General features: G+C 41.7%; 1 protein-coding gene across 1 annotated transcript in view; it reads left to right on the top strand.

The window, feature by feature from the left end:
* Positions 1-394: 394 nt before the first annotated feature.
* The window catches only part of LOC145780346 (E3 ubiquitin-protein ligase HERC2-like), a 56945-nt gene continuing 30030 nt past the window's right edge, over positions 395-27309 (top strand). Inside the window, exons 1-39 of the mRNA XM_082592048.1 lie at positions 395-515; positions 3015-3222; positions 3574-3760; positions 4008-4129; positions 4210-4398; positions 6196-6365; positions 7720-7859; positions 7935-8175; positions 9070-9228; positions 9684-9850; positions 10261-10429; positions 11959-12098; positions 12351-12438; positions 13251-13384; positions 14090-14201; positions 14425-14517; positions 14713-14849; positions 15396-15506; positions 15698-15855; positions 16134-16290; positions 16387-16545; positions 16700-16889; positions 17193-17285; positions 17485-17594; positions 17750-17864; positions 18724-18896; positions 19414-19580; positions 19684-20059; positions 20229-20376; positions 20578-20810; positions 21194-21462; positions 21773-21921; positions 22129-22216; positions 24384-24551; positions 24883-25084; positions 25605-25721; positions 26075-26213; positions 26512-26715; positions 27034-27118. Of these exons, the coding sequence (XP_082448174.1) occupies positions 395-515; positions 3015-3222; positions 3574-3760; positions 4008-4129; positions 4210-4398; positions 6196-6365; positions 7720-7859; positions 7935-8175; positions 9070-9228; positions 9684-9850; positions 10261-10429; positions 11959-12098; positions 12351-12438; positions 13251-13384; positions 14090-14201; positions 14425-14517; positions 14713-14849; positions 15396-15506; positions 15698-15855; positions 16134-16290; positions 16387-16545; positions 16700-16889; positions 17193-17285; positions 17485-17594; positions 17750-17864; positions 18724-18896; positions 19414-19580; positions 19684-20059; positions 20229-20376; positions 20578-20810; positions 21194-21462; positions 21773-21921; positions 22129-22216; positions 24384-24551; positions 24883-25084; positions 25605-25721; positions 26075-26213; positions 26512-26715; positions 27034-27118 (6188 nt within the window). The remainder of the gene's footprint in view (positions 516-3014; positions 3223-3573; positions 3761-4007; positions 4130-4209; positions 4399-6195; positions 6366-7719; positions 7860-7934; positions 8176-9069; positions 9229-9683; positions 9851-10260; positions 10430-11958; positions 12099-12350; positions 12439-13250; positions 13385-14089; positions 14202-14424; positions 14518-14712; positions 14850-15395; positions 15507-15697; positions 15856-16133; positions 16291-16386; positions 16546-16699; positions 16890-17192; positions 17286-17484; positions 17595-17749; positions 17865-18723; positions 18897-19413; positions 19581-19683; positions 20060-20228; positions 20377-20577; positions 20811-21193; positions 21463-21772; positions 21922-22128; positions 22217-24383; positions 24552-24882; positions 25085-25604; positions 25722-26074; positions 26214-26511; positions 26716-27033; positions 27119-27309) is intronic.

The raw sequence follows: 27309 nt of genomic DNA on the forward strand, positions 1-27309 counted from the left end.
TTAAGCTGTTTCGTTCTACACCAGAATAGTAAATCATGTACCGTAGTAGCATGTACCTGCGTAGTAGGCTCTATGTCTGTAGTTACCACGGCCACAAAACCCCGATAGCAAAATTCGTCATTTTGGACTGTGGAGTCTGCTGGAACTGTGGGATAAGATAACTTTATTTCAGTGTCTAATGTTTTTGTTAACTTGATAATTTTGGAAATACGGGTAATGTTGTTAACTTTTAGCACTTCTTTATGCTAACAGTTTCTTTTGTTTTGAGACAGGCACAGCAGATGCCAAGATTTAGAGTTTGCTTTTACTATGAAGGCGAGGTATGGTATATACAATACATGTTACAAGTATGTTAAGAAGGGACAGTAATAGAATACTACCGGTAGAGTTCTAGATGGCGGAGAAAGTTTGGAAAGATTTACTTCATAATCAGCATGTGGAGTTTAGAACTGTTCCTAGCACTGAACCGAAAGGAAGTTCCAACCACCAAATTTGGGCATGGGGTGTAAAATCAGGTAGGATGATATTTTTGGATAAATTTTGCGTCACAGCACATGTTGGATAAAAAAAATGTATATAATGGGAATTTAGCACTGGTAAATACAAATAGCTGCACAATGAAAGATATGCTCAATGGATAAAGTAGAATTTGTGTTAAATATATACTCTGGCATAAGATGTTTTTGTTACCGGTACCGGTTGGACATGATTAGATTATGTGTTGGTGGTGGGTGAATTGTAAAAGTGCATGTGGAATTAGAGGAACATTTGACAATGTGTTTGCTTGTCTTGTGAGAATTGACTAGGTTTAGCACTGATTGGCACTGTCAATTTATATAAATATATTGGGAGCTGGTATACAAGTCCCCCCCCCCCCCCCTTGGTAACTCATGACAAAGACAGGACTCCACCAAACATCTAGGCTAGGGTGAAACTACTTTACCTTTGCTTTACTGTTCACACGCTTCAATCTAGTGTTGGGCAATATATCGAATTTTCGATACGATATCTTTTCTATATCGATATTTATTTCAAATCAATATCGTTCGATAACTCGTAACTGTAAACCCCTACCAAAACGTTGCCGAAGCCAAACGGCAAAAGTTGATATTGCCTCGGCAATTGCTGTGAACGTTTATTACGAAAAAAAGTGTACCAAACATGGAAAACGAGAAGCGAAAAATATGCTAGAGTACTAGAGTAGTCTATCACGACCGCACTGTTTGATTTGTTGTGACACGGCCTTCTAGAACACGGCCAAATATGTTGCTATTTGAGGAAATTTCTAAGAGTCTGAATTGTTACAATTATAGCTATGACAAACCTATCATCTTCCCATTTCCAAAAGTAAGTAAAATAAACATTATTTGCACCTAGACATATGTTTGGCTTGTTTAACCGGAGATTAGGTAGGTATGTTAAGCACAACTTATGCAATAACAATGTAAAATATGTAAGATTTTCCAACTGCAACCTGGAGGTAGTATCATTTGGTGTGTCGCTTTTGGTGAAATTGCATGTTCCATTTAAAATATCAAGGATTTTTTTGTGGATTCTATGTTGTAAGCGGTTCATCTGATGTCCTAATTTAAATTTTAGTTCGTTTTGTTATCCACCAAGTTTAATTTTGCAAGTAAAATGTGGCTATTGGCAAAAAATCCTGCTATACAAAAAACCTAACGACTGTATGATGAGACTACCTCCAGGATGTAGTTGGAAAATTTTACATATTTTACATTATTATTGCATAAGTTGTGCTTAACATACATATCTAATCTCTGGAAAAACAAGCCAAAAATATATCTAGATGCAAATATTGCTCATTTTACTTACTTTTGGAAATGGGAAGATGATAGGTTTGTCACAGCTATGATTGTTACAATTCAGACTCTTAGAAATTTCCTCAAATAGCAACATATTTGGCCGTGTTCTAGTAGGCCGTGGTTGTGATGTAATAATACCAAAAGTAGCGATAAAGCGAGCAACGCGATACGCACGCTGTTACGGTAATTCACGTTGAATACGGTAACTCACGGGGAGGAAAAGTAAGTTAATTTTGGGTTGATTAAACGTTCGAGTCGGCACAAATCGATTTCATTTTTCCGGCTGGTTATATTGCGTAACAACAATGCCCAATAAGAAATTTACGTTTGTTTTACATTAATTCGACATCTAGTGACGTTGAATTATCATAAAATAACGTTAATTGCTCAACCAAGTACCGGTAACAAATTAATCGCTCCCTGCGAGAAGATTGCCTCGATTTAGGTATGCACTAACATAATTTCGGCACAGTTGGGATACTGCGAGCAACACAAAGTCTGTTTGATGAAGAACTAGATGTCAGAATCGGAATCATCAGATGCTGTATCGGAGGATAAAGTTGTCGTGTCATCACTGGAATCGGACACATCAAGAGGCTCATTGCTTGGCTGTAAATCTACACTGTCTTCACCGTTCGCAATGAAGCGTCCACGTTTTGCCGCTTTCGTGCTTTGATACCCATCCACACGCCTCTTTCGCAGAGCTCCATCAGGGTGTTGACTAAGGAGCAAAGCTATGGCTGTGGCATAACGACTGAGAGGAATGTCTAACCCTAACCTTACAAGCGCTCTTGTGGCCTCGGCATTTTTATTGCCGACGCTAATGCGCCATTCATGGATCTGCGTCGGCAATCACCTCGGCAATAATTGCCGACACTAATTTCGAAAACTGAGAAACTCTTTTCTTAATTAGTACAAAAATATCGAAAAGTATCGAAATATCGAGTATTTTTTCAAATATTGTATCGTTTTGTTTTTTCAATATCGCCCAACACTACTTCAATCCACATGTTTTGGTCAATTCTTCTTTGTCATGAGTTACCAAGGGGGGGAGGGGGACTTGTATACCAGCTCCATATATTGTATAAATCTAGGCCACATATGAGCTGTTTTGCCTTGGGTTATTTTTTCCCACTAATTCCACAATTCAATTTTAGGTCAGCTGTGTATGAAAGTTTGATTGTTTTACAGGTGAAAAGGATCTTCAAAATAAATTATACATTTTGGAAAGCGAACAAACAAAGCTCTCTTTCGCTGCTGCTCTGACCTCTCCAGCTATCTGTAACATCATCAAAGAGTTGTCTTTTGTCTTCAAATCTTACCAATCGCTTCCTGGAGCAGACCAACATAAAGATGATCATTCAAGGGTTGCTGAAAATGACCATTCAGGCAGTATCATGTAAGGAGTACCGGTACACAAAATGTGTAAATTCTTTTTTTTCACCACAGTAATATACAGTGAAACTTATTTTTTTTGTGTATTATGAGATAAGTTATTGGGTGGTAAAAGCCCAAGGGTGGTAAAAGGCAGAGCCCCTCGACCCCTGGAGTGGCGAAGAAGGTTCAAATGAAGAAGTTATTGGAATGTTGCTATGTTTTTAGTGAACGAGAGAAACTTCTTGTATTTATAATATATTGGCTACTGCAAATCTTGATTCAAAGATTTGTAAGCCATTAATTTTGTGTTTTTTCAAACAGTATTCAGTCATCACAGCATTAGCTTACTTAGGAAAGCTTACACATTTTCCAGAGACAGTGATGATACATCAGCTTGTACACAAATGACTGTTTGTGATGTTGCAACAAGCAAATCAAATGACCCCTGGGAACGTCTTAACCACATTGGCAGTCAATTTAGCTTCTCCTTTGCATTTTTCTTTTTACGTCGTTTATGGAGACTTGGTGAAGATACTGACCTCTGTACAGAGCTGTTGCAGGTATATGACTTTTCAAAGCAATTTAAACAAAAAAACAACTCTAAAGTATTAATTACATTCTTTATTATTTAAACTCTGCAGTCTATTACAGAGTTTTTCGTTTGGATGACATTAAATTATGGCTGCCTTCACTCTTCAGCGTTTGCAATTTTCATAATTGCATAACTTCACTGGTTATAAATGTATTTTTAATGCTCATGCACCACCAATACCTTGCATTAGCTGATTTTGTGTATCTCATACTTAGGACACTCTCGAAGCCTTCCAGGAGCTCCCTCTTGCTTGCCTATTTAATGAAAAGGTGGTGTCTCATTCATGGATTGATATTGCTGAAAGAGCCGATAAATTTCTTCGATCTGTTGTTCAGTGGTGAGTTATTTGTTTCATGTTGTTTTGCTCACCATGTGCTTAAATTACCTGCATTTGATCATCACTTGTGCATTTTGTAGCGATTCATCTTCTGAAGGCTTCGATGCAACAACCACCACTAAATACAAGATTCCTCTTCATGATCAACACCTTGCTTTAAACCTGCTTCTACACTTGACACTACAACGAGGCACGCTATCTCATCTTGTAGATGCTGTTGTGTTCCTTCTTAACTTGTGGGAGTCCCAAAAGAACCTTCCTGACAACAGGTACTTTGCATTTTAGCAGTTCAATCCAATGATGTGCAAAACCTTGCTAAAGAGGATGATATAAATTGATAAACTAACGTGATTGCTTGAAGTTTAAACTGTGTGAGCTAAAGCTAGATAAATGAGTTTGTTTGGACTTGGTTGAGTGAGTTGTATGATTTTCATTAGTGGACATTACTGGACTACTACTACACATAGGGATGGGCAATTCAGAATAATTCACTATTCCAGAATTATTCCGGAATACTAAACCGAATCCAGAATCGAATCCAGAATACTGAATCCAATTAACTTCCAGGCTCCAGCAACACAAAAAGTAAAAAATTTCAGACACAAAAGCTACACAATCAAAGTAAATGTTTGTTGCAATGCAACACATTAAGGCATTCTAAATGACTTCCAGCCAAATGGGAGCAGTGTTGCCAGATGACGGAAGCCGCTTGGCAACAAAAAGTAACTAAAATTTCACCAGATATTTAAAACACCCTAAACAGGCCCGTAACCAGCCGGGGGCCAGGGGGGCATCGCCCCCCGCCCCTGAAAAAAATTCGCCCCCCATGGCAAAATCCCAACATTCTCGAGCTACAATTATAATGATTTTGCCCAAAAAAATTTTACGGCCCCCCCTAAAAAAAATTGCCCCCCCCTTGCTCTACGGTCTGGCTACGGCCCTGACCCTAAATAAAGCAATTTCGCTTAAATACAAATAGTTTTTAAGACATAAGACACTGCCATCATCCATATGCAAACCTCTTGCAAAACGTTTTCTATACGAGCAGGAATTATAGCCTATTGCTAAAAAGTTTAAAAAAATTGAAAAAACTTTCTTGAAAAAAATTGAGTAGGGAAAATTTCACCAGATTTCACCAAAAAGTTATCTGGTTCCAATGTCAAAAAGCTTGGCAATAAAGACCTGTAAATTTCACCAGAATTTTTTAATTTGATATTCTATTTCCCCATCTGGCAACGCTGAACGGGAACGCAGCTTAGTTTCCGTCAAGCCGCGGTCGAAAAGAATCGCTCGGAAGATGCTGATGTGGCAGGTATGCTGAGGTGTTTCAAAGCCAACTCCTTTAGCAGGGGGCATCTGCTCAATGTTGTTACGCCCACCGGTCAAACTATCGCAGAGTCGCATACGCACGTGGATTGAAAAAAAGCATTGCACGATTGTGCATGTGTACAAAGCGTGAAGAAAATTGCACGCTTAGTTTCTTTGATTGCTCATGCGAGCGAGTGACGTAGAGTTTCATGCGCCGTGCGCGCACAACGCGTGCACAATGTTTTCGAACGTTTGCGTGGGTAAACCACATTTTTTTCAGTTCACTGTCTCCAGCTGACAGCTTGCACAAGACTTATGCATATCTTTAAAACCGAATCTTATTACCCGGTTTTATTGCCGTTTTGGATTCGGATAGTTTAGGATCCGAATCCTTCTGGATTAGGTATTCTGAATTGCCCATCCCTAACTACACAATAGCGTTTACTCCTTGTACACTTACACTATCTACACTACACGATCTAGCATCATCAGTGCCTTGTTTGGACTGCACCTTTTCCACCCAGTCAAAGCTAGCATATAGCAGCATTACTATTTCTCCTGGCAATCTCTGGTTACACAACAGGTTGAGTAGTCCCTGGAGAATGTCTTGTTTCTACCTAAAAACACGAAAGGAACGTTATAAAAATGCTCTTAGTTGTTTATGCTGTTCACTCAAAACAGTTGTTTTCCACTGGCACACCTTTTATTTAATGTAACAGGCTTGCTTAATATGATGTCATAATCAACTTGAATCACAGGAAAAACAAGCAGAGAGTATCTGTTCCACTTACCTCGTACTTGCATAAATTGGTGGAACTGAAGTGGCAGCATCTGGTGGACGGCTCATGGGAGGAACCTTCTCATGGAGCTGACAAACCCACTGATCCGTTCCTCAAGAAGCTGCTGCAGCATGGAGGAAAGCTTATCGGTATGAGCATAACTGATCCCTGCATTGCAATTCTTTTCCCTTTCAATTTTCACATTATTTATTGTGCAAGGTACGGTAATTGCTTTCTGACAGTACTTGTGTTAAATATAGTGAACAGATTGACAACCCATTTTTGACCCCAACCAAGCATGTCATAGGTGGGTATTGGGAAATGTATTCTTCAAAGACAGCTTGGAGTGGCTACCTATTTCTTTTATGTTTGGGGGTTGCAAGGCTAAGTTGATTGCTCTGAGAGGGTCGAGCTGCAAAAAAAAGTTGAAAACTCTTGCTTTAGATCCATCCAGATTAGCATGACAGACTCACCATGAGTAGGTTCTGAGATGGTCTTGCTGTCAAAAACATCTAGGGATAGGGGGACCAGTGTATGTGGATAAGCTATTTCAACGGTGGACAAACTGCGTTTGCCGACATGTTTTTTTGTGGCTCTTCTAGCTGCATAGTTATATTCCAAGTGTTGCCTCATAACTCGAAAGTTTACATCAGACACAGCTCAAATGATTTTTAGTTTCCAAAACAAAGTCAAAGTTTTTTAAAGAGACATAATATCAAACACGTTCTATCGTTTCTCCAGTGTCAGAATTAAAACAAAATGATTGCCTGAAGAGGCAAGGTCTGACCAAATAGGAAGAACGCTAAATTAAGTTACAAAGATTACAGAGGAGTTCCAAACTTGATTTTCATGAGCTAAAACCATGCTTTGATATCCTTTTAAATCTATTCAACATTAACGTAGTCAGTGCTATGGCTGTCCAGCTCGCCAACCATTTGTAACAAACATGTCTGCTTTAGAAATGAACTGATTGAAATGCAAGAAGACATGGCTCTAAAAAATTCAGTTAATTCTACTCTACAGTTGAGTTTTGGAGAAAGGTTCCAGAGAGTAAAAGACCAGTGTGCGATATTTCTGTATTCAGCAGGATATATTGTTGTGAATCTCTATTTTCTGAAATGAAGTTTGTAAAATCTAAACATTGTGCAATCGTAACAAATCAACACATGGGAGAATTAATTCGTACAACTTTAACATCGTCCAAATTTTCAGAGGTTAGAAAATCAAACAAAAACCAAATCTTGTTTCTGTTGCTTTTTATTTTGTTAAATTATTTCATGTAAAGCTTGCATTGTCCACCCATTTTACTGCCACAACACATTTTGCGGCTTGTGGCTGTTTGTATACAGTTCTCGGCAACTGACTCTTGTATTGAACAAGTTAACTCACCCCTGAGCTATTTGCTTCGTCCACCTGTTGAAAGAGACTTCCCCTCCAGAGCCCTGATAATTCATGATGATGTCCAGATCCATGTTGTTAAATGAATGAATGCTTGTGTCACAGACCTGCAGGATGCTGCTGTCATGACCATGGCTCGCCTGGCTGCCCTAGCAGACGACGTTTTTTATATTTCAAAGTCTGGAAGTAAACAAAGTGAAGGATCTAATGTTGAAGATCACGAAAACGACGCCCGATCTACTCAGGTATGTTTTTCCATGCTTTTTAGCCTAGTACTGCTATTGGTAATGTTTAACAAGTTCGTTTATACATTTCTGCAGGTATTTGTGTATGGTTCCGGCAACTCCAAACTGCTCCCTTGCGATGGCTTGAAGGTAAAGCAAATCATTTCCTTCCGGGGGGTTGCTTTAGTTCTCACTCATGGTGGCCGGCTTCATGGCGTCACCCTTCCCCAGAATAAAGACCAGTTAGAAGTCGACGTTAGCTGCACAGATGATGAATCGTTTTGTAAAGTTGCCATGCATCCTGACAGCTCTTCCTTCCTCGCTTTAACTGCTGAAGGTAACATCGTGTATACAATCTGATCATCGATAGAGGGCAGCATAGCAGGCACATGCCCCCAAAATTTCGCAACTCGTTTCCTCAATAATTCCACATGTACAGTAGTTTGTGTAGCCTAGCCCAGCGGTAGAAAAGGTGTCTTCTCCAGGGAAGTATCCAGGCAATTGTTTACCTCAGAAATGAAAACTGTACAGAGAACTGTGCAATTCATCATCATAATCCATCGTCGGTTTGTTCCCCACTAGTGGGGACTGGGGGTGGCCGATTGTTTCCGCGCAGCAATTGTTTTAATCCCTTTTCTCCATTTCACCCTGTCCCTTGCATCTTCCTCCTTCAGTCCGACTTTTTTAAATTCATCCTTCACTTGTTATTTCCACGTTCTTCTTGGACGACCGCGTTTCCTCTTCCCATTCACCTTTAGATTAAGATGTGCAATAATATTTCCAAAAGCAAAACAGCAGCCAATAGTCTTGATTTGCTTATCATACGGTTGACCAAAGAACTCCACCCACTAAGCAACTGCGAATATTTTATGGGCGTGGCTTTTTACCACTTTTTGACTTGTTCCTAGCAGAGAGAGAGAAACCTTTTATTTTTTAGTACAATTATACACAATATGAATAAAGTGTAAACTTCAACAATGTTCGAACAATCAAGATTGTCCCGCATGGAAGATGTGTACACGAATGACCGTCTGTATTTCTACAACCGGTTCTTCTTGTACAAAAGTATGCAATATATATGCAATATGCATGGTATTCGCCAATCGCCATGTTTACTGTTTAGCCTTCACTAAACCACATTTGATAAGATTTATTCGTTCCAATTTCAAAGGATGTGTGTAGGGTTTTGCTTTACATGTGTGCCATGACTGGTGCTTCCCTTGCATTGCAGGTGACGTCTACTCGGTTGAGGGGCGCGAGGTTGGGAGATCTGGGCGTAGAAAGATTCGATTGGAGATGAAGCGCGTTTCGTCATTCGGTAAAGATGCAGGAAGAGTGGCGGAGGACATTGCTTGTGGGGAAGACTATAACGCTGCTGTTTCAAACAAAGGTGCGTCGTACGTCAGTGGAGCGCAAAGACTTGTCGAGAAATTTAATTTCTATTTGATTTATAATTTCCAGGCAATCTTATATCGGTCATTATGGTAAGGCACTAACTGGTAACAAATCCGACGTGTCCAATAACACGATACGTTCTTCTTGTGTAAATTAAGCGATAATTTTGTTTCGAAATTGATTTTATTTTGCATAATTAGTTGATTTACAGCAACATTGTCCTGTGTTTTGCCATGCTAGACACGTAGTCATTACCTGACCTAGTCCCCTAAAGAAGTCAGTTGTGTCTGATTGACGAAACGTTGGAATAAATGCATTTTGTGATGTTTGGTTTGCATCTAATGAGCGTCTCGTATTATTGCACTGCATGCCCTGGTGAACAGCCTCACTCAAACCCGGGAAGTGTTCAGTTGAAAGGTTTTAGTGGCGTAACTTTGTGCTTTGCTGTAGGAGAATTGTACACTTGGGGTTGTGGCAAAAACGGGCGACTCGGCCACGGTAACAATGACGATCAGCTTGTTCCAACGCTCGTGCTCGGACTGCAGGGTCGACGAGTGGTCGGAGTGACGTGTGGATCACATTATGCTCACACAATGGCAGTCACCGATAAAGGCGAGGTAGTCAAGTCGAAGCAGTGGTTTTGTTTTCAAATTTCATATTTTCAGTGTTTATTTATTGTTGCAATTCATATTTTGAAAGCTAGCCTGCTACTTTCTTAATCACTGCTTTGATTTGCTTGTTCATTATTTCGTCCACATTAGATGCATCTAGCTACTGAAAGCTCAATCACTGGAATAGTCAACTTTGAACATCAGTTTAGGATGGAATCCTAAAAATTGGATAAGATAAGACCAAATTGGTTGGTGCAGTATCTACAGTAGAATCTTCCTTTTGTTTAATTAGTTATCCAATTCTTGTCAATGATTAATTACTTTTTATGTTATAGAATTCATCCTTTGCTCTTCCTTTCAACACATTTATTAATAAGGCTGACTAACAAGAACTTGAGCAAAGTTATTCCTTCAAGGTTTGGTCTTGGGGTGATGGGGAGCATGGAAAGTTGGGACTTGGACACATGGACAGTATGAAAATCCCTCAGTTTGTGGAGTTTCTCAAGGATCAAAAAGTGGTCAAGGTTCATTGCGGAAGAAACTTTTCAATCGCGATTGCTGAAACTGGAGACATGTTTTCTTGGGGTCAGTTGGAGTAATGATATGATTTAGGCCAGGGGTGTGCAACGTGCGGCCCGCGGGCCAAATGCGGCCCGCAAAGAAAAATTGTGCGGCCCGCAAAAATGTGCCAATTTTGAATTGTGTGCCGCCCGCGAAACGTGTTTATAATTTAGTTTAGTCTGGTATGTGTGAACAATTCATTGTGGAGTGGATTATTATAGATTTGCACCTTCTGTTAACCATTTTAAAAATCTTCCACCGGCCACCGCAAACCCATTTTGTTTAATTATTTGGAACGTAAAAATGCATGGTCAAGTAAAGGCTTTATGAAGAAATTACGACTTTGGAAAGCTCACGTACAGACAGAAAATCTTTTCTACTTTCCAACTTTGAGAGACTATGGAATGCATCCTGAGGAGAAAACTAAATTTGAAAAATTGTTGTATGAATTTTTGGCTCGTTTCAAGGACTTTAAATCTCATGAATATTTGTTTAGTATATTCTCTTCGCCATTTGACACAGACATTGACAAAGCACCAGCTGATATACAACTTGAACTGATTGATTTTCAAGAGAAAACGAAATTGAAAGCAAAGTATTTAGTAATGAATCTTGGCGATTTTTACCGAAAACATCTCAACCAAGATGACTTTCCACATTTGAAAAAATCCATTGCTTCAAAAATGTCTCTTTTTTGGCTCAACGTATTTGTGCGAACATTTTTTTTTCTAAAATGGACGTCATGAAATCTCCCTATCGATCAGTTCCGACAGACGAACACTTGGAAAATGGATTTCGAATTGCGAGCACTTCCATTAAAGTTAATTTGGAAAAAGCCACCAGGAAAAGAAACCAGCTGTAAACTTCTCACTGAACTAGTTTAAAGTGGGTGTGACAATAAATTTGATTAGCAGTTTTTTTCAGAAATTTATGCTTCTTGACTTATTATTTCTGCAAGGAGATAAGGTCCTCTGATAATGCCGTAAGAATAACATGAATAACAAAAAAACTACTTTTTGTGCCTGCAACTACTAGAAATCATATGTTAAATAAACGTGCGGCCCGCGGTCTCACCCAGTTATTTATATCTGGCTCTCCTGTAATAAAGGTTACACACCCCTGATTTAGGCCATGGATCGGTAACTTCTTTGCACTGCTGACCGGTGAAGGGGCCTGTTGGTATCATCAAAATATGAAGCACCAAGCGTCAATAACACATACGTTTTATTCAATTCACTTTAAATTGTCTTCCTATGCGACCCAGTTACAACTGCTCTGCGGTCAGGCACAGTGCCACGGACCGATGGTTGCTGTTCTCTGATGTACTCTTGAAAGTGTTTAACTTGTCCTTCAATACCTGTCTAGTGTCTATGGTTACTTTCCGTTCTCATGTGACTAGGGAGCTACTTTATTTGCCAATGATCTCTTTTGAATGTGTTTGTTAATATGAGGCTGGTTTGTTGCAGGTTTTTATTTTCTTAGTTTTGTCACTGTTTGAGATGCGTAGAATACAAAATGTTACCTTTCACGCTCACCGGTGTGCGCTTGTACAGGCCAAGCGATGTCCGGAAGTCGCTCTCAAAGTCGCAACGCGGTCTGGGATTGGCCGATACATCGATGGGCGGAAGGCGTTCGGGCGATCGACGTCACTAGCGCCGCTGACAATATATTTGTGATGACCAAAGACGATTCGGTAAATAATAGTCTCACACGTATCTTCACGCCATTATCTGTGACGAACATGAACCTGGTTGCCATGCGACCACCAAATACATCGTTTAAAAACAAATTACTTGTAACTGAGTCATCAGGGTGCAGGGCACTCAAATCATGGCTATGCCTACCAACTATACATGCTTCTATTCAATATTGGTTTATGCTCCGTTTCACTTCATGACTGTCCTGTCTTGAAGGTTGGTCATTGGGTTGCTTTGAATGCTTGCAGGTGATGCGCTTCGACTGCTTAGAGGCTATGACCTACCGCAACAGAGAAGCTCAGCGTGTATTCGATATGAAGGCAAACACTTTCAAAGGTAAATAAACATTGATTTTAATTCCTTTAAATGATTGTGTGGACCACCACAAACTTTCACAAACCTGTATTAAGTTTTCCATGCGGTTGAAGTTGGTTTGAGAGGTTGAATTGCGTCGCATGCAAAATTTATCTAATATTTTCTCACGAGTAAAGCTAAATTTTTGCATTGTTATCAATGAAAAATATTGGCTTGAAAACAGACTGAGTTGTTTGGGACATGGAAGTTGTAACAATTCCTTCTAGTTCTTACACGTAAAGAGACTTTGGAAGGATTGATGGCATAGTTTATTGGGAAATCAAACGTTAAACAGTCTGATAAATGGTCGAATAGTTTTACTTGTGAGATAATAGATAAAATGCTTGAACTGACGAATGGTTCACCACTTCCAGCACATAAAGAAATCAAATTCTGAACAGCAAACGTCTTTGTCGATTTCAAAATCAATACACACTACTACTTGCAACAGCTACTTTACAATTGGCAATAACTTCCACTTTTAAAATCTATTCAATATCAGCTGGAACTCTACAATCGTCTTCAATATACTTTTCAATGCAACTTCTAGTCCTCATAATACAGAGTACATTCTTCGAAAGTTTGAAGCATGGTTGATCAATTCCTTGTCTTTCCAGAGCTGAGATGACAGTTGATGTTTCAACAGAGTGAAACGCTTTTTTGTGATCTACTAATCGAAGGCACAGTGGAATTTTGTATTCTATCCAATGTAAAGTGCTGGAATTGTGGGTTTTCATCAAACATTGTAACTTGAACCAACTTCGGCATGGAAACCTAACTTGCTTCAATGTTAGGTTTCCATGCCGACAACGCAGCTCTGTACATTCTGCATCAGAACACGGCCAATTTCCAGCTGCCAATGCGCCTCCCGTTTGTCATCGAACCCAGCGAAAAGACTTTTGAAAATCTTGATCTTATTCTTTCGAAGGTGGGCTTGCAATGTGAAATCATCGGTTGCTAAATAATGTTAGTTATAGTTATGATTTGAAGTAGCTACGAACAAATGTTGGATCAATCCTCTTTCCATCGTCATGCCCAGGGAAAGCCACCCCAGCCTGCGCATCCGGGTCATGGCTGCGTACGTGCAGGCTGGCCACTGCTTTGATGGGTGCGTTGTTGTGTTGAAGTCGGTGTAGTGATCTGGGAGTGACGTTTAGTAGTTGTGTTGCTTTATGGCCACCACAGTAACTTCCAGTATCTTATACCTAGTGGATTGGTGGACGTGGTGAAAGATAAGGGTTGGGCAAAGGGGCAAAGTTCAACTCGTGACCTTTCGACCATCAGACACTCCCACCACTCCGCCATATAGTGGGTTGATACATCGGGGAACTTGTTACAAATCTAACTAGCTGGGCTTCAGGCGTAATCTAACCATGATGGATTCTAAACACGTCGTATATCAGTCTTCATAAATTTAAAGTTTGAGCAAATATTTAAAATTATTACAATTTTAAGCAAATATAATTCAACTGTCAAGGGGAGTTGTGTTCATGCAAAAATATTGCAAAACCTTGTTTGGTGCGTGGCCGCTGTTTGAGGTTTGGATTCTATATGAATAGCTCGACACCTGGTTTTTAACGTAGAAATACATTTTTTGATGCTTGGAGACTTGAGTGGCTTTTATTTTAAGCAGGCTTGCGTTGGTATCGAGAACAACTGGTTGCCTTCCGAAGAAAAGAAGGCTCTGTTGGCGTACACAATCAGTCTTCTGCAACTGCAACTTAGTGCCATGGAGACCAACCAAGGTGAAAGTGCATGCAAATAATTTGTTTGTCATCTTGTTCAACTATCAGCCCAATTACATACTCAGCTTTGCTCATGCTTGTTCCAGTGAACAGCAAACACGGTATATCTGCTTTAGGTTGTCATGTGACATGGTCCAGATGTAACGTTACGTTCTATCTGTGCCAATATGTTTGATTCTTCACCACTTGTCCTGTTTAACGAGGGCTCGTTTTCTTCACTAAGGTGACATGAATGAACCGGAACTCCGAGCCATGGCCGCTTCGAAGGCATTCTCCAGCATCAAGTCTAGGATAGTCCACCTTGCCAGCAAGCCAGGTGAGTGTGGTCGGATGAATTGCTTCAAATCCAGATTGTTGGATGTGACATGCTTTATTAAACTAAGCGATGACGTAAGGTTTATACAGCGTTTATTCAAATTGGTGCAATCCTACATACACAATCTAAAAACATTTATTTTTATTATTACGATTGCATGACATCATCAGTTCATCACTTTTCGTAACTGCGCAGGCATCATCAACTCAATTCAAGAATGTGCTCAACAGTGCCTCCAAGTGGGTTGGCGGATGCTCATTCCCACCACTAGGGAGCGTCTGGCTGTGTTCTCTTTCCTCCTCACATCCGGCCGAAGCTCCTCCAGTTGCCAGGTAACCGAGATGCCACAACGTATATTATGCAATATATGCATGCGACGATGCGACTGAAGTGCACTAGCCATCTACAGGGCAATGGAAACAATGCGAAGAGCGGTTTATGAACGTGATGCGTTTGTTATTGACTGTCTGGGCACTCCTCTCTGTTGGCTTGGGAGTGAGCAGTTATATACCATCGCAGTTTAACTCGTGTACGCTTGAGTAACGTTTAGTATAAGAGAGAGGTTTTCATTAAGTGTCTCTTAGTAGCTAAAATAATTTACAATTTACAAGAGAAAGGTTTTCATTGCAACTGCAAGTTCAAACGTCACATTTTCAACTTCTGTGCCTTGGTCACTGGTTCAAACCTTTTACAAGCATGCAAAACTCTCAAGATTATACTTCAAAAGATACTTTCTCAGTCCGAGAATACTTCGATCAATCTGAAGAATTCTTTATGATGCCACACATGAAAGGTATTTTAGGAAAGCAACTCATTGTCTACTACTCAGACTATCTACTTCCTCCATAATGCCTGTTATGTTTCACTCTCATGTTCAGTTGTTCATGATGAACCTTCTAGAGAGGAGTGTGATGTGCGATGGGGCCTTGCAAGGTTGGATAGAACAGGCTGTCGCTGATGAAAACATTGCAATCCATCACCACAACGAGGTATGGGGTTGTACATCAACTAACTTGTATTCCCACTGCTGCACCGTCGATAAGTGGCACTGTGGAATGGTCGGTAGACTCTGCCAAGATTCTGTGGTTTCATTGATTATAAAGCACTAGGTGTTTTGTGATTGGTTACCGCTGTGGTGACGTTTCAACTTACTTCATAAATCTCATGTATAACGTCACAGAAAGAGGTCGATTCCTCGGAGGAGGTGAAGCCAAGCGGTGCGCCTCGCGAGAAGACGAAGATGATGGCTGGTTCGAAATCTGATGAGGATCTTGAGATGAAGCAGGATCGTGTCACTCTCATCCAACTGATGGAGAATCTGATGCACAGCGTCCGGAGGTTTGTCAGAAGCTGACTTGCCATCAGAAGAATCGTGCGTAAAACTGGATTCTGCACGGACTTATCTAGATAACGACGTGCATAGGAAACAATGCTTTAAGTTAGGTGGTTTAAGTCATTCACTATTGTCGTATGTTGAATGGCGAAGTATGTACACAAGAGTCTATTACAGAATGGAATCTAGTATCAGTTATGTTGCATCAGCCAATCATGATAGGCAACTCAGTGTCATCTTGTTGCATTCTCCCATTCCGTTCACACTCCAAACACTTCCTCAGGCAATCCATGGCGGAGCTATCCAAACTGATCGAGATAAAGAACCGCGTCCCGAGTGATCATCGCCCGATCCCTCCCGAACACCGCATCGGATCCGCCAAGATACTGCGAGAGTTTCAGACGCTCCTCTTCGCTGCTGTGTTGTCCAATGGATGCCCGGTATGTCCGATCACCTTCCGGGGTGTTGTTAATGGTAAACCTTGACCGACAACTCTGATTGCGCTTTCTGTTGTTTGACTTTCCATTGTGACGTAGGGTTCGCTGTCACTCTTGTCCAAGTTTGTCACTCTTGTCTGCCATCACGTGGCTGAAGTGATTCCAACTGCTATGACCTTGCTGTCGCTAGAGATGCACTATGACGCTGTGATGAACATCCTGCACAGCGGTGTGATTGGAAACTTGCTCCACAAGATGGTAGGTTTGTGTAAGTTCACACGAAATTCTCTTGTGACCGATTTATGTATCTGTGTTAGTCGTTGCGATTAAGTCATTAATTCCGGGTTTCCACGACTTGTTCCACTATTTGGTTGTTTCTACAAGTTTCTTTCAGCTAAGCATGCAACTGTAGGTGGTATCCTTGCTCTTGATGTTGACCTGTGGCAAGTTTCGTTTGCTCTTCCGGGACTCTTCTGAAGCGATGGAACTCTTCAAACAAATGCTTTGCTTCCTCGACAACTTCAACAAATCGGCGATTCGTCTGACGTCACGTGCTAATGACGACATGGGATGGCCGGACGTACAGAGATCACGTGCCAACGGTAGGTTCAGAATACATCGCGATTGCTCAGTTGGGTAAATGCTTTGTGACCGAACAAACAGTAGCATCGAGTAGACGGAATGCTTCATTTCAGCAGCAAACAGTCGGTGTCTTGGCCTGCGTCAGTTGTTGGAAGGCGTAATTGAGTCAATACGAAACTACCAGGATTCAGCTTCAAAAGAGGCATTCTTAGTCTGAGAACAAAGATTGTCGATTGGCGACTTGTAACGTTTCTTGGCAACACTGTAGTTGCAAAGAAAAGTTTTCAATGTTCGTTGTTTGTCACAACTCATGGATTGTTTAGACAACGATTCAAAGTATCAACTGATGGAGTCTGGGCTCCATCAAGTGGCCGATGACGTCACACGTATCAGTGATTCCTCCACGTCATTCACAGGTCAGTGGCACTTCGTCATGATGACGTTGAACTGCGTCAATTGTGTCAACATTGTTATTGTGGCTTGGCAAGATGCCAGCTACTGACTTTTGAGTGTTGTCAGTGATGTCTCAACTTGGAGGGGTGAAGATCGTTCGTTAATAGAAAGGTTTCAAACTAGCTACCGCATGGTGGCGGTAATGGTGCATAATCTCTTCAGGTCAACATTGTAGCGGACCTCGCTCGGTTGCGCACGACATGCAGGACTTGATGCTGAACACAGAACACTGCGTCGCATACCTGTTGTCTTCCATGTGCGGCCAGTCACAGGTAGGCCACGCTGCTCTATTGAACGTTTTGATGAACAAAAGTGTTTTGCATTTGTCTTTACTGGTTATGTTGATTATACGTGCAATATATATCCACCTATAATTATACGTGCAATATGTATTCACTGTTTGCATGTTTGTTGTGATTGCACACAGCGAAAGACTCCCCAATTTCCGGTTGGGGCGACTAAGTGGGACAAACTGTCCATCTTTTCCTCCGGCCTGGCGAGACGTGAAGGCCCAACCATCCCGGCATGGAAGCAGTGGCAAGGTAGGCGATTGAACAGAACGGTCGTAACCATCCATCTTCCTGTTGGTTGGCTGATTCTTATTCTGGTCCATTGACAATTTTTAATTATCTACTAGAGTTTACAAATCAAACAAGTCGAAATTCGAATGCTAAAGATCTGAAATTATCAAAATATATGTTGGAAATTAAAACTAACCTTTATCAACCTTCTTCTTGGCTGGAGTGTTCTTAATATTTTTTGTAAAGTTATGATGATGATGCAATCAACTGCAAATCAACGGCAAACAAATAGCTCAATTTTCAAGGGAGTCTCCAGCCTCCACGTAACAGCTACTCGACCAAACTGTTAAAAACTCAGTAATTCTGAATGAATTTTCAACTTGCGACATTCAACTTCACTGATATCTTTGGAAAACAAACCAGCTCAACAGTGAGCTGCACGGTAGAAGAAGCCACATCTGCTAGGAAAGAAAATGGCTGCACAAAGTTATAATTGTTGATGACTTTATCGTTACTACACCAGAATGTATTGCTTCATGCGATATCAGCCCTGAAGGATTTCACACAGATATTGAAAGTAAAACCACTTCGATCAAATGTGGATTATTTTCTATGGTGTGAAAGTAGAGAAAGTTATGAGCCACAAAATGAAGTTGGCTGAATTGTTAAGTGTTAAGTGTGGGAGAAAATATGAAATTTTGAAAAAAAATCCATTCCATGAAATACGAAACCATCAGAGCTGACAGGAGATTATTTATCGTCGTCATTTAAAGGAGTAGTTTGATTAATCTGAATCTTTTTCGGAAAAAAAGAATTAAAACAGGTTACAATTAACTATTAGCTTAATGAGCAAGAATAATGAAATCGTTATGTGAAACAGCGGCATCAGTACATCCCGATGAGGAATCCTTCCTGTGCGGCTTGGTGGAAGGAACGAAGAGCATGGCAAGCACCTCCCCAGCACATCGCTTCATCCACGCCGTCCACAACCACAATAAGCGTCACTCCATCGCACTGCCGTCCGTCTTCGGGTCCGATCATCCTGTTGAGAAGGTGAGCTTGCTCATTGACAGATGTTTTCATCAAGTTGTGGGCACTGATGTGTGGCACAGTGGCCACAATGCCGTCACCATCGCGTCATTGCGACTCCAACTATTGGCGCCAACCACACGGTTGGTGATGTCACAACCGCTTTGTCACCTTTTTGGAGTTCTGTCTGTTCGAATGGCGTGATGACTTCAACAGGCAGGTTGCATACGAGTTGTAACGTACACGAGGCTTGAAAGTGTTCTCATATGACGTCTGGATGGCCAAGCGGTTGGGATGTCTGACGCTGAAGGTTAGCAGTTCGACACCCACTGAAAACATGCAACTTTCGAGCATGTCTAATGTCATCTAATGCTCGAAACTTGCTCACACGCTGTTCACTTCGTCCAAATCTTCAAACTTTGTGGGGATGTCAGTGCTTGGCTAAATAACAAAAGTTTTCCTGAAATATTGTTAGTTTGCATCTAGCGCTTGGCTTACCTCACTTAACATTGTGAAATAAGATGCTGGTCTTATTGAATAGACCGGTCGCTTCTACTTCGCGTGCCTGCTCAAGCATCTGGATCTTGTCAACGCCGCCATCATTGTGACGGAGTACGAGCTGAAGATGTCCCGCTCTCTTGCCATTGTCTGCAAGGCTGTCTATTCGTTGAAGAATAAGATAATCCATCAGCACCAGAAGTCCAAAAGGTTCGTCTTTGTGATTTTTACAATCGGTAACTTTAGATACTTCCTCCCAGACCATGAGGCGTTTACCAACGTCGCATGACGCTGGACCCATTGTCTGTTGCAGGCCGTACAAGGAGATCTGCTCTCCCATCAAGCAGCGACTACGATTTCTTCTATTTGAGATAGCCGCCGCCACTCTCAATCCTTTCATACTTCCCGATGCTCCTGGTCATGGACGGAATCTGTGGAAGAGAGCGGCGCGGTTGATAGGAAAGGGTTATCCTGCCTCTGGTGATCGGATGAAAAAGAGTATGCGGCCACTGGAGGGCACTTTATGTGAAAAGTCCGCCTCAATGTCCGAGACCGCCGATGTTGACGACACAGAGACAGACCAGATTGTGGCTGAAGTGATGGAATGTTGTCTGCAAGGAGCGGTGGACGCCTGCAAGTTGGGATCCGGTAGCAGCGGCAAAGCAGGGGAGGTCAAAGAACTTGAAAATGTGAGTAGAAATCTGAAGCAACTAATTTGTCTTCACTATTCCAGTTCCACACATTGCCACAACTACCTAATCTTTTCCATTACACGAAACCACGAATTCGTTGTTGTGATGACATCCTCATCCTGTACGTATGTAGATAGCACTGTAAAATCTTTGATGTGTTTGCAAGGGGTACCACAAACTTTGGGGGATGGTCTCCGATGTCGTCGCTTCGAAATCCCGTCTGAAGTTGCTACGCAAACGCATGTGCGGAATCAAGCCTACTGCGCAGACGAAACTTATTGTTAAAGAAGTAGATGAGTTTGCATTCACCACTGGTAAGCATTTTGTTTCCTCGTGCTGTCGAGGTTATTCTTATGTTCGAGACGTCGATTTGAAGTTTGTGTTTCTTGTTATGAACAGATGCTTCTTTTGCAAATTTCCAGCAATAGATTGGAGGACTATAGGGAACTATCCCCGGCTGAAATAGAACCGCGTCAGCATGACGACCTCTGTGACGTACTTTATCCGTTTGTTAGATCACGACAACTTCATGCTCGACCAGATACGTCGCACCATCGGGGAGTGGATGCGTGACGTGTGCTTGCGTCACAATGCGACGCTGCAAGGCCTGGAGCTTCTGAGGATGGAGGACTTGCTCCCTACCATCCGGCACACGATCATGGTGGGATGGAATCATCCTCTTCCCATGTGGATGAGGGCCAGCTCCTCCCTCAACAAAGGGAAGATCACCGTACACTTGCCCCAGCAGGTACGACACATTGCATCAGCTGGTAACATGATCTTGTCCTGGTGGAGGTTGTGAAGCACCCGACAATGCTTTGTTATATCATTGTTGACAATATTTTCTCATTGTTTCTTATTCGAAGAGTTTTGAGTCAAATTGTCTTCACGCAAATAGATTTTGAATTGTTTTGTCCAGTGTCCACTCCTAATCGTGCCAACTGGTTATAAACAAACCTGTTCAGGTGGTTTACAATCAACCTGTCTCATTATCATGATGCTTGCAACAAAGCCGTTTTCAGTTCATTAAAACGAACAAAGTATTCCGTTATTTTGAACAACTATGTTCGCACTCTCCCATAGAAGCACCTGTCTCCTTTTTAAACACCGCTCATACGCGTTTTGTTGCAGATAAGCAAATATCTCGGTGTCTTTCATTCGGCTGGAAACCACAGTACTCCTCCCCAACCAGATGGCGCTACCGAGCATGCCACCTTTCATGGAGTATACGGCGACCACCTTCTGGCCGTAAGCAATGCCAGGTTAACTGAGTGGGCGCTGACTTACTTGAGGAAGGAGATGCAACACTGCACCAATCCACCATCGTCACTTACTGCTCGTGCCACGTCATCAACTTTGGGGCTTCCCCACCATCGTCAGATCATCATGGAGAAAAGCAGGTAGCCATAAATGGAAAGGTTTGTATTAGAATGTCCGACCCTACAACACAATCAAGTCATGATGTTTAGTGTCCTCGCAAGCTGAATATTTTGAGACCAGATTCCATAGAGCTAGCATAAAATTAGCATGAAACCTATTTGAAACATTTCACTATTGCGTGGAACATCGTTCTCTGAATTCTTCTTACAAAGTCAGATTGGTTATCGGTTTACGAGCAAGCATGCCACGATGTAAGGATTCACATCAAGTGGTTTAATGCAAGATAGTTGCTCATCCAAGGAAAGCTTGATAAAGGTTTATTGTCACCAGATGTCTCCTCTTGTGCTTCGGGATGCTCAGTCGCAACTCCTCATCTGCGGATGTTGATAGATTGATGCGCTCAGACTTTCCTATTCTTCTCTACAAATTCCATCTGCTCTTGTTGAATTTGCATCCCAAAAAACTTGCACCTCATCTGGGTAAGACACCATCAACTATTTGTGTCCTTGCATGAACTCTGCAAACTTCTCGCAGGGGGCTTGCACACATTCATTGAATGAAGGTTTTTAAATCAAATTCTTCTGATGTCCAAATTGTTATTATTTCAAATTCATCCAAGTGCGCAATATCTGATCAGATTGTTGGTCATCTGCTTCTGTGAAAGATCTTTCTTGTATGGTTCACAGGATGTCATGGAGCAACTACAGAGGGAGCCGTACCGATCATTTCCGCTCCACCAAACCGACTCGCAGCGAAGCAGCGTCGACAATTGTGGTGAGTTCAATCTGCGGTCTAGATTGTTGGGGTTTCAACATGCACAAGCCCAGGTGGTCACACTGTGCTGTTCGCGCGATTGACGAGCGTTGGTACTCGGGAACATTTGCACATTTCGCCATCCTTTAGTTTGTTGGGGGCTGTGGGTAGTAAAACTATTGATCCGCCGATTTTCACATAACAAAGATTCGACGACAAACGCAGTCTGGCTAGCCTTGTATTGAGATCAAACTTTGCATCGGATTTGACAGACACAGAAGTCAACAAATCAATGGGTTTGTTGAATTAAGTTACAATGTTTAAAATATATTTTCATTTGAATCGTTCTCACGGTGGAAACGAAAGGACTTTCCCAAGCAAGTTGCTTCACATCGTAGGGGACGACCTGGAGTGTCACATTGTAAAGGATCCAACAGACCAAGCAATCCTGGTACAAACCAATTACATTGAAATGTGTTACTTTTAGCATGAGATATAACAGCGTGTATGGCTGTGAGTGTGACATGTTCTAAGTCGCGTGTTGTTTTTGTATAAGCCCGACCATAGGCGCCGGGTTTTGAAAATTGCCGGGGGGGCAAACTGTCTAGCCGACCGATTGCTTACATTCAAAATGCTGATGTTTGTCAGCATTGATGTTTGTTTGCGTCTATCTGCCATTGTATATCGCCAAGCTTTATAATGTAGGCCCAGGCCTCGAAATTCACAACGGACATGTCTGCCGTCACAGCATGAGATGTCCGCGGGAAGTACCATCTAGATCGGTCATATTTGTCCGCCGAGAAATAACACAGGAACTAGCGATACAAATCGTCATTGCATAGCACGAACAATTGTTGCGATAATATATTTTCCAGCGCATTCTAACGCGCATCTAGAAAATGTGAATACTGTATCCCTTAGATTCCATTCAAGGAGGAAAACTTTCGATTTTTACGTTGCTTCAACAATTGATGACATTAAATCAGCGTAACAAAGGTGAATTCTTAGCTAAGAATCGATAGGAGTACAGGTACTTCTACACTAATCACGCGCAATTTAGTTCAAGGTTTACGTCACAATGTCTGGCTTTGATCTCTGAGTAATAATGATACGGCAAGGTTGGTTACTAAATTAGATTATACGAGTAGGCTATTACAGCAAGATGCAACAAAATTTGTTAAGTTTTGGTATTACAGTAAGAAAGAAAAGACCCAAGGAAAATTCACTTTCGCTCGCATGACACGCAAAAATAAACCTCAAGAAAAAAGCCTGTGAAACTTTGCACAGCGCAAAATAGCAGCGTTGTGTAGAAATTTTCCGACTCCTGCCCAGTATTGTGACGCAATAAGCCACACGACTTCGTTCGGTGGAAATTAATCAGTTATGTGACGTATTGACCAGCTACACGGCGCTTTGACGCTTCAAGCGCAAGTCGTTGGTCTGATGAAAGCCTTTTAGAGTGACTTTACTGATTTTTTAAAAGGCCTTCTAAAACCGTAGTTAGAGTTCTGAAATGGCGAAGAATTATTACCAAGATAAAGTGATTATAAGCATGACGATCGACGGCTAAAACTGGTGTGTCCGCCGTGAGACTTGATTTGCCCGCCGAGATAGCTGCTCAGACCGGACACGTTTGTCCGCCGTCAACAAAAACGAATTTCGAGGCCTGTAGGCTACTTCGAATTATATGCTGGTCACTTTGAACTTTAGCTCTTAATACGCGTAGATACTAAACTGAGCAAACAGCAAACTGCACCTCGTTATTGACACTCCCAAGAAAAAACAAAGCGGAAGAAATCAAGAAAAACGTTTTTCAATCATTGTTACTATGCTTCAACGGCACCATGCTGGCGTTTATCAGCTACCGTACTTCTGTTTCTTTTGTTATCTTGAGAGCAGCGCTCTTGTTGCAACAAGTAGATCTTTTAATTGAGATCGATCCGCAATGAAGGTCAAACTAACGCAAATCTGAACTTAGAAACATTTGATTTAGGATTTTTTTTAAATAATCTGCGGAAGGGCAGCCACCCCGAGCTAAATACACGGGGGGGCGCCGCCCCTCCGCCCCCCCGGAGTCGGCGCCTATGAGCCCGACATATTATTGCATCAAGAAGTAGAAATTACTTGACAAGAGAGACCATTATTTTGCACTTCTTCGTGTTGATCTCTCGATTTGTAACTTCCTCAGCGGACCGGAACTTGCAGCCAGTATGACGCTGGGTACGAAGGTGGTCCGGGGGCGGGACTGGAAGTGGCAGGACCAGGACGGGGACCAAGAGGGGGTGGTTATTGGAGAGGTTGAGGATGATGGCTGGGTTAGGGTCAGATGGAACAATGGCGCCACCAACTCATACAGGTAACGTGGCATCTTTCATTTCTTAGTAGTTATTTTTGAGTTGCAGCCATGCCAGGCTATGCACAGACTGGTACATGTACCCTACAACCTTAACAATCATTGTTTACTGTTTAGGCGCCATTTGAACTAAGATCTTTCCATCTTTTCCGTTCATTGACTTGCTGGTAGATCGCTTATTGTAGCTATTACTTTTGTTCTTGCACGAGTTATTGACAAAAAGTAAAATAATTATAGAAAATACAGCATGACTAAAGTTTTCCAAGCTACTGCATGTTAGGTTTAACTCAATCCAACCATTGAACTAATGAGGTCCTTTTATATTCCTCCATAGGATGGGAAAGGAGGGAAGGTTTGATCTGAGGTTGGCTGACCCACCCAAGTCTGAAAGGATTGAAGATGAGGATGAGGAGACAAAGAACCTAATTGAGATTTCACAGGAAGATGATAACATCATCGATCTCTTCAATTGCCGTAGCAACGAGACTCCGGATCCTGTAGGGATCCTCTGCTGGATGACGCTGACACTCCTTGAGGTAGGGTTGATTGTGCATGGTGTGCGGCTGTGCGCATGCCAATGAGATTGTGCTGATGACACATTAGCATATCAATGCCACACACTCTAGACTGCAATATTTTCATCTGTACGTCATGGAACACTTTTGATATTAAAAGTATCCTGGGAAACACCGAATGCAACTGACAAGAATCTGATATGTGTTGCAAAGCTATAACTTCAAGTTGATTGATTATCATCATATTGTGTTTTGTTGTGTGACTCCTGGACCTGATTTTGTTTTCATATGGAGTGTAGTTTATAAACTACTAGTACTAGTCTTACAACAAGGCTAACTGGCGACCTCGGTAGCCCCCGTGGCGGCCTCAGTAGCTCAGTGGCGGCCTGCTCCTTCAAAAAAAAAAAAACTTTTTTGTATGTGAATGTGAGAAATACATCTAGAGTCTAGATATATTTCTCACATTCATGATTCTATTCAGAATTCATGATTCATTCTAGATTCTAGACTGTTTGGAACAATCCTAATCTTATATGCGCAGATGAACTGTCTTCGTGTTGGTGTCAGCCCTGATGACGTAGGCAAGGCGGCCATTAAAGCTGTGTCATTGCTGGGAAGGAAGTTGGTGCAAATTGATGTTTTTGCTTCTGATGACGAGGTAGGTTGTGAATGGACTGTAACGTAGTATTAAAGGGAACGATTGGAACTCCCAATAGTAAAAAAAACAAAGACATTTGCTAAAAAATTTACTTTGTTTTTTTCACAAATATGTGAATATGTTGCCAATTCTCACAAACATAAAGTTTTTCGCTTTGCTTCGAATGCTGTCCACTCTGATGGCTCGACCAGCAGCCATATGACTTGTAAATGAGACAGCAATAAGATTAAGCAAGCACAGTTGAACTTTATATGTTTGCACTTCAGTGGCACTTGTTTGTTCATTGAAAAAAAAAAATTTTGTTGGAAAGTTTGTTGATTTCGTTTAAAATTTATTCCATATTCCCTTACCAGCCATGCGCCACAAGTGGTGAAGTACCCAGCAGCCGGAAGAAGACAAAGTGGTCGTCGTTCGCATTCTTCCGCAGCATCCTCATTGATGCGACAATGCAGGAGGAATTCTCATCATCTGCATGGATTCAGCTGTGTCTTGGTATGCTTCCCTTGTTCCTCTTCATTCCGAGTTAACATTTTGTAACATCCGGTAGAGTTGTTGTCGTGGAGGTTTGTTGGAACTCAATTACGTCACAAATTTCTTTGTTTTCCTGAAAATTGAATAAATCGTTTTTGTTGCCATCTCGTGTTCATTACGACGTCATATTAGGATCGGCCAGCCATCCACATGTTAGCATCTCGTGCCGGCTGGTCATGTTTCAAAAATTCAGCAAAGATTTGTTGTCTGCTTGGTAGAAGAAGGCAACGGACACAAAACTTGTCCTCATGCTTTGCAGATGCGATCGATCAAAAGATACCGGACCTCGTACGTGGCTCAATCCTGGAGCAGATCCAAGCCGTTCGGTTCCTCAGCCATGTCCTCCCATCTTGGAGTCGCAATGAAGCTGCATTGGCGAGGATGAAGAAAGTTTTCAATGAGATCATGCGCATCCTCTCTGGATTGGCTTGCCACCAAGATGGCGACAGCTCCACCGATTGCGGTGGGTACCTGCTCCGAGCCGTGCGTTGCCTGGCTGAGCTTCATAGTTGGTTTGCTGGACAAATGTCTCCGTTTGAATATTCGTTGCCTTTTGATACATGGCGTTTGTGCTTTGCGTTACTCCCCCACCAATAAGAAAATTATAAAACTTATCCCACAAGTGTAGATAAAACAATGTGTTTCAGCGGTTGAAACAGATCGTTTTATCTACACTTGTGGGATAAGTTATGATTATGCGGCTAAAGGCGAAACTCATTCTATTACAAACTTAACTTAGTTGTGTATCTTGAGGTTGCAGTGGCATATTTATTTCGCGCAGGTCGGAATGTGTCGTTCCTGCCTGGGATCAGTTCATCATCGAGCCACGTGCAGACGATCGCTGAGGAGCTCATCCAACTCATCAGGTTCGGTTGACAACTCTTGTTGTTAAATCAATCTGAAAGCCACTAGCTGCCTCTGCTGCTACACCGACCAAGCTTTCAACATCATCATCACCGAAATTCGACTTTGTCCCCACTAGTGGGGGGTGGCTGATTCTTTCCTCGCAGCAATTGCCTTCCCTCGTATTCTCCATCTCGACCTGTCACCACTTTGT

This window comes from Aplidium turbinatum, chromosome 11, assembly GCF_918807975.1.
Source record: "Aplidium turbinatum chromosome 11, kaAplTurb1.1, whole genome shotgun sequence".
Lineage (NCBI taxonomy): Eukaryota > Metazoa > Chordata > Ascidiacea > Aplousobranchia > Polyclinidae > Aplidium > Aplidium turbinatum.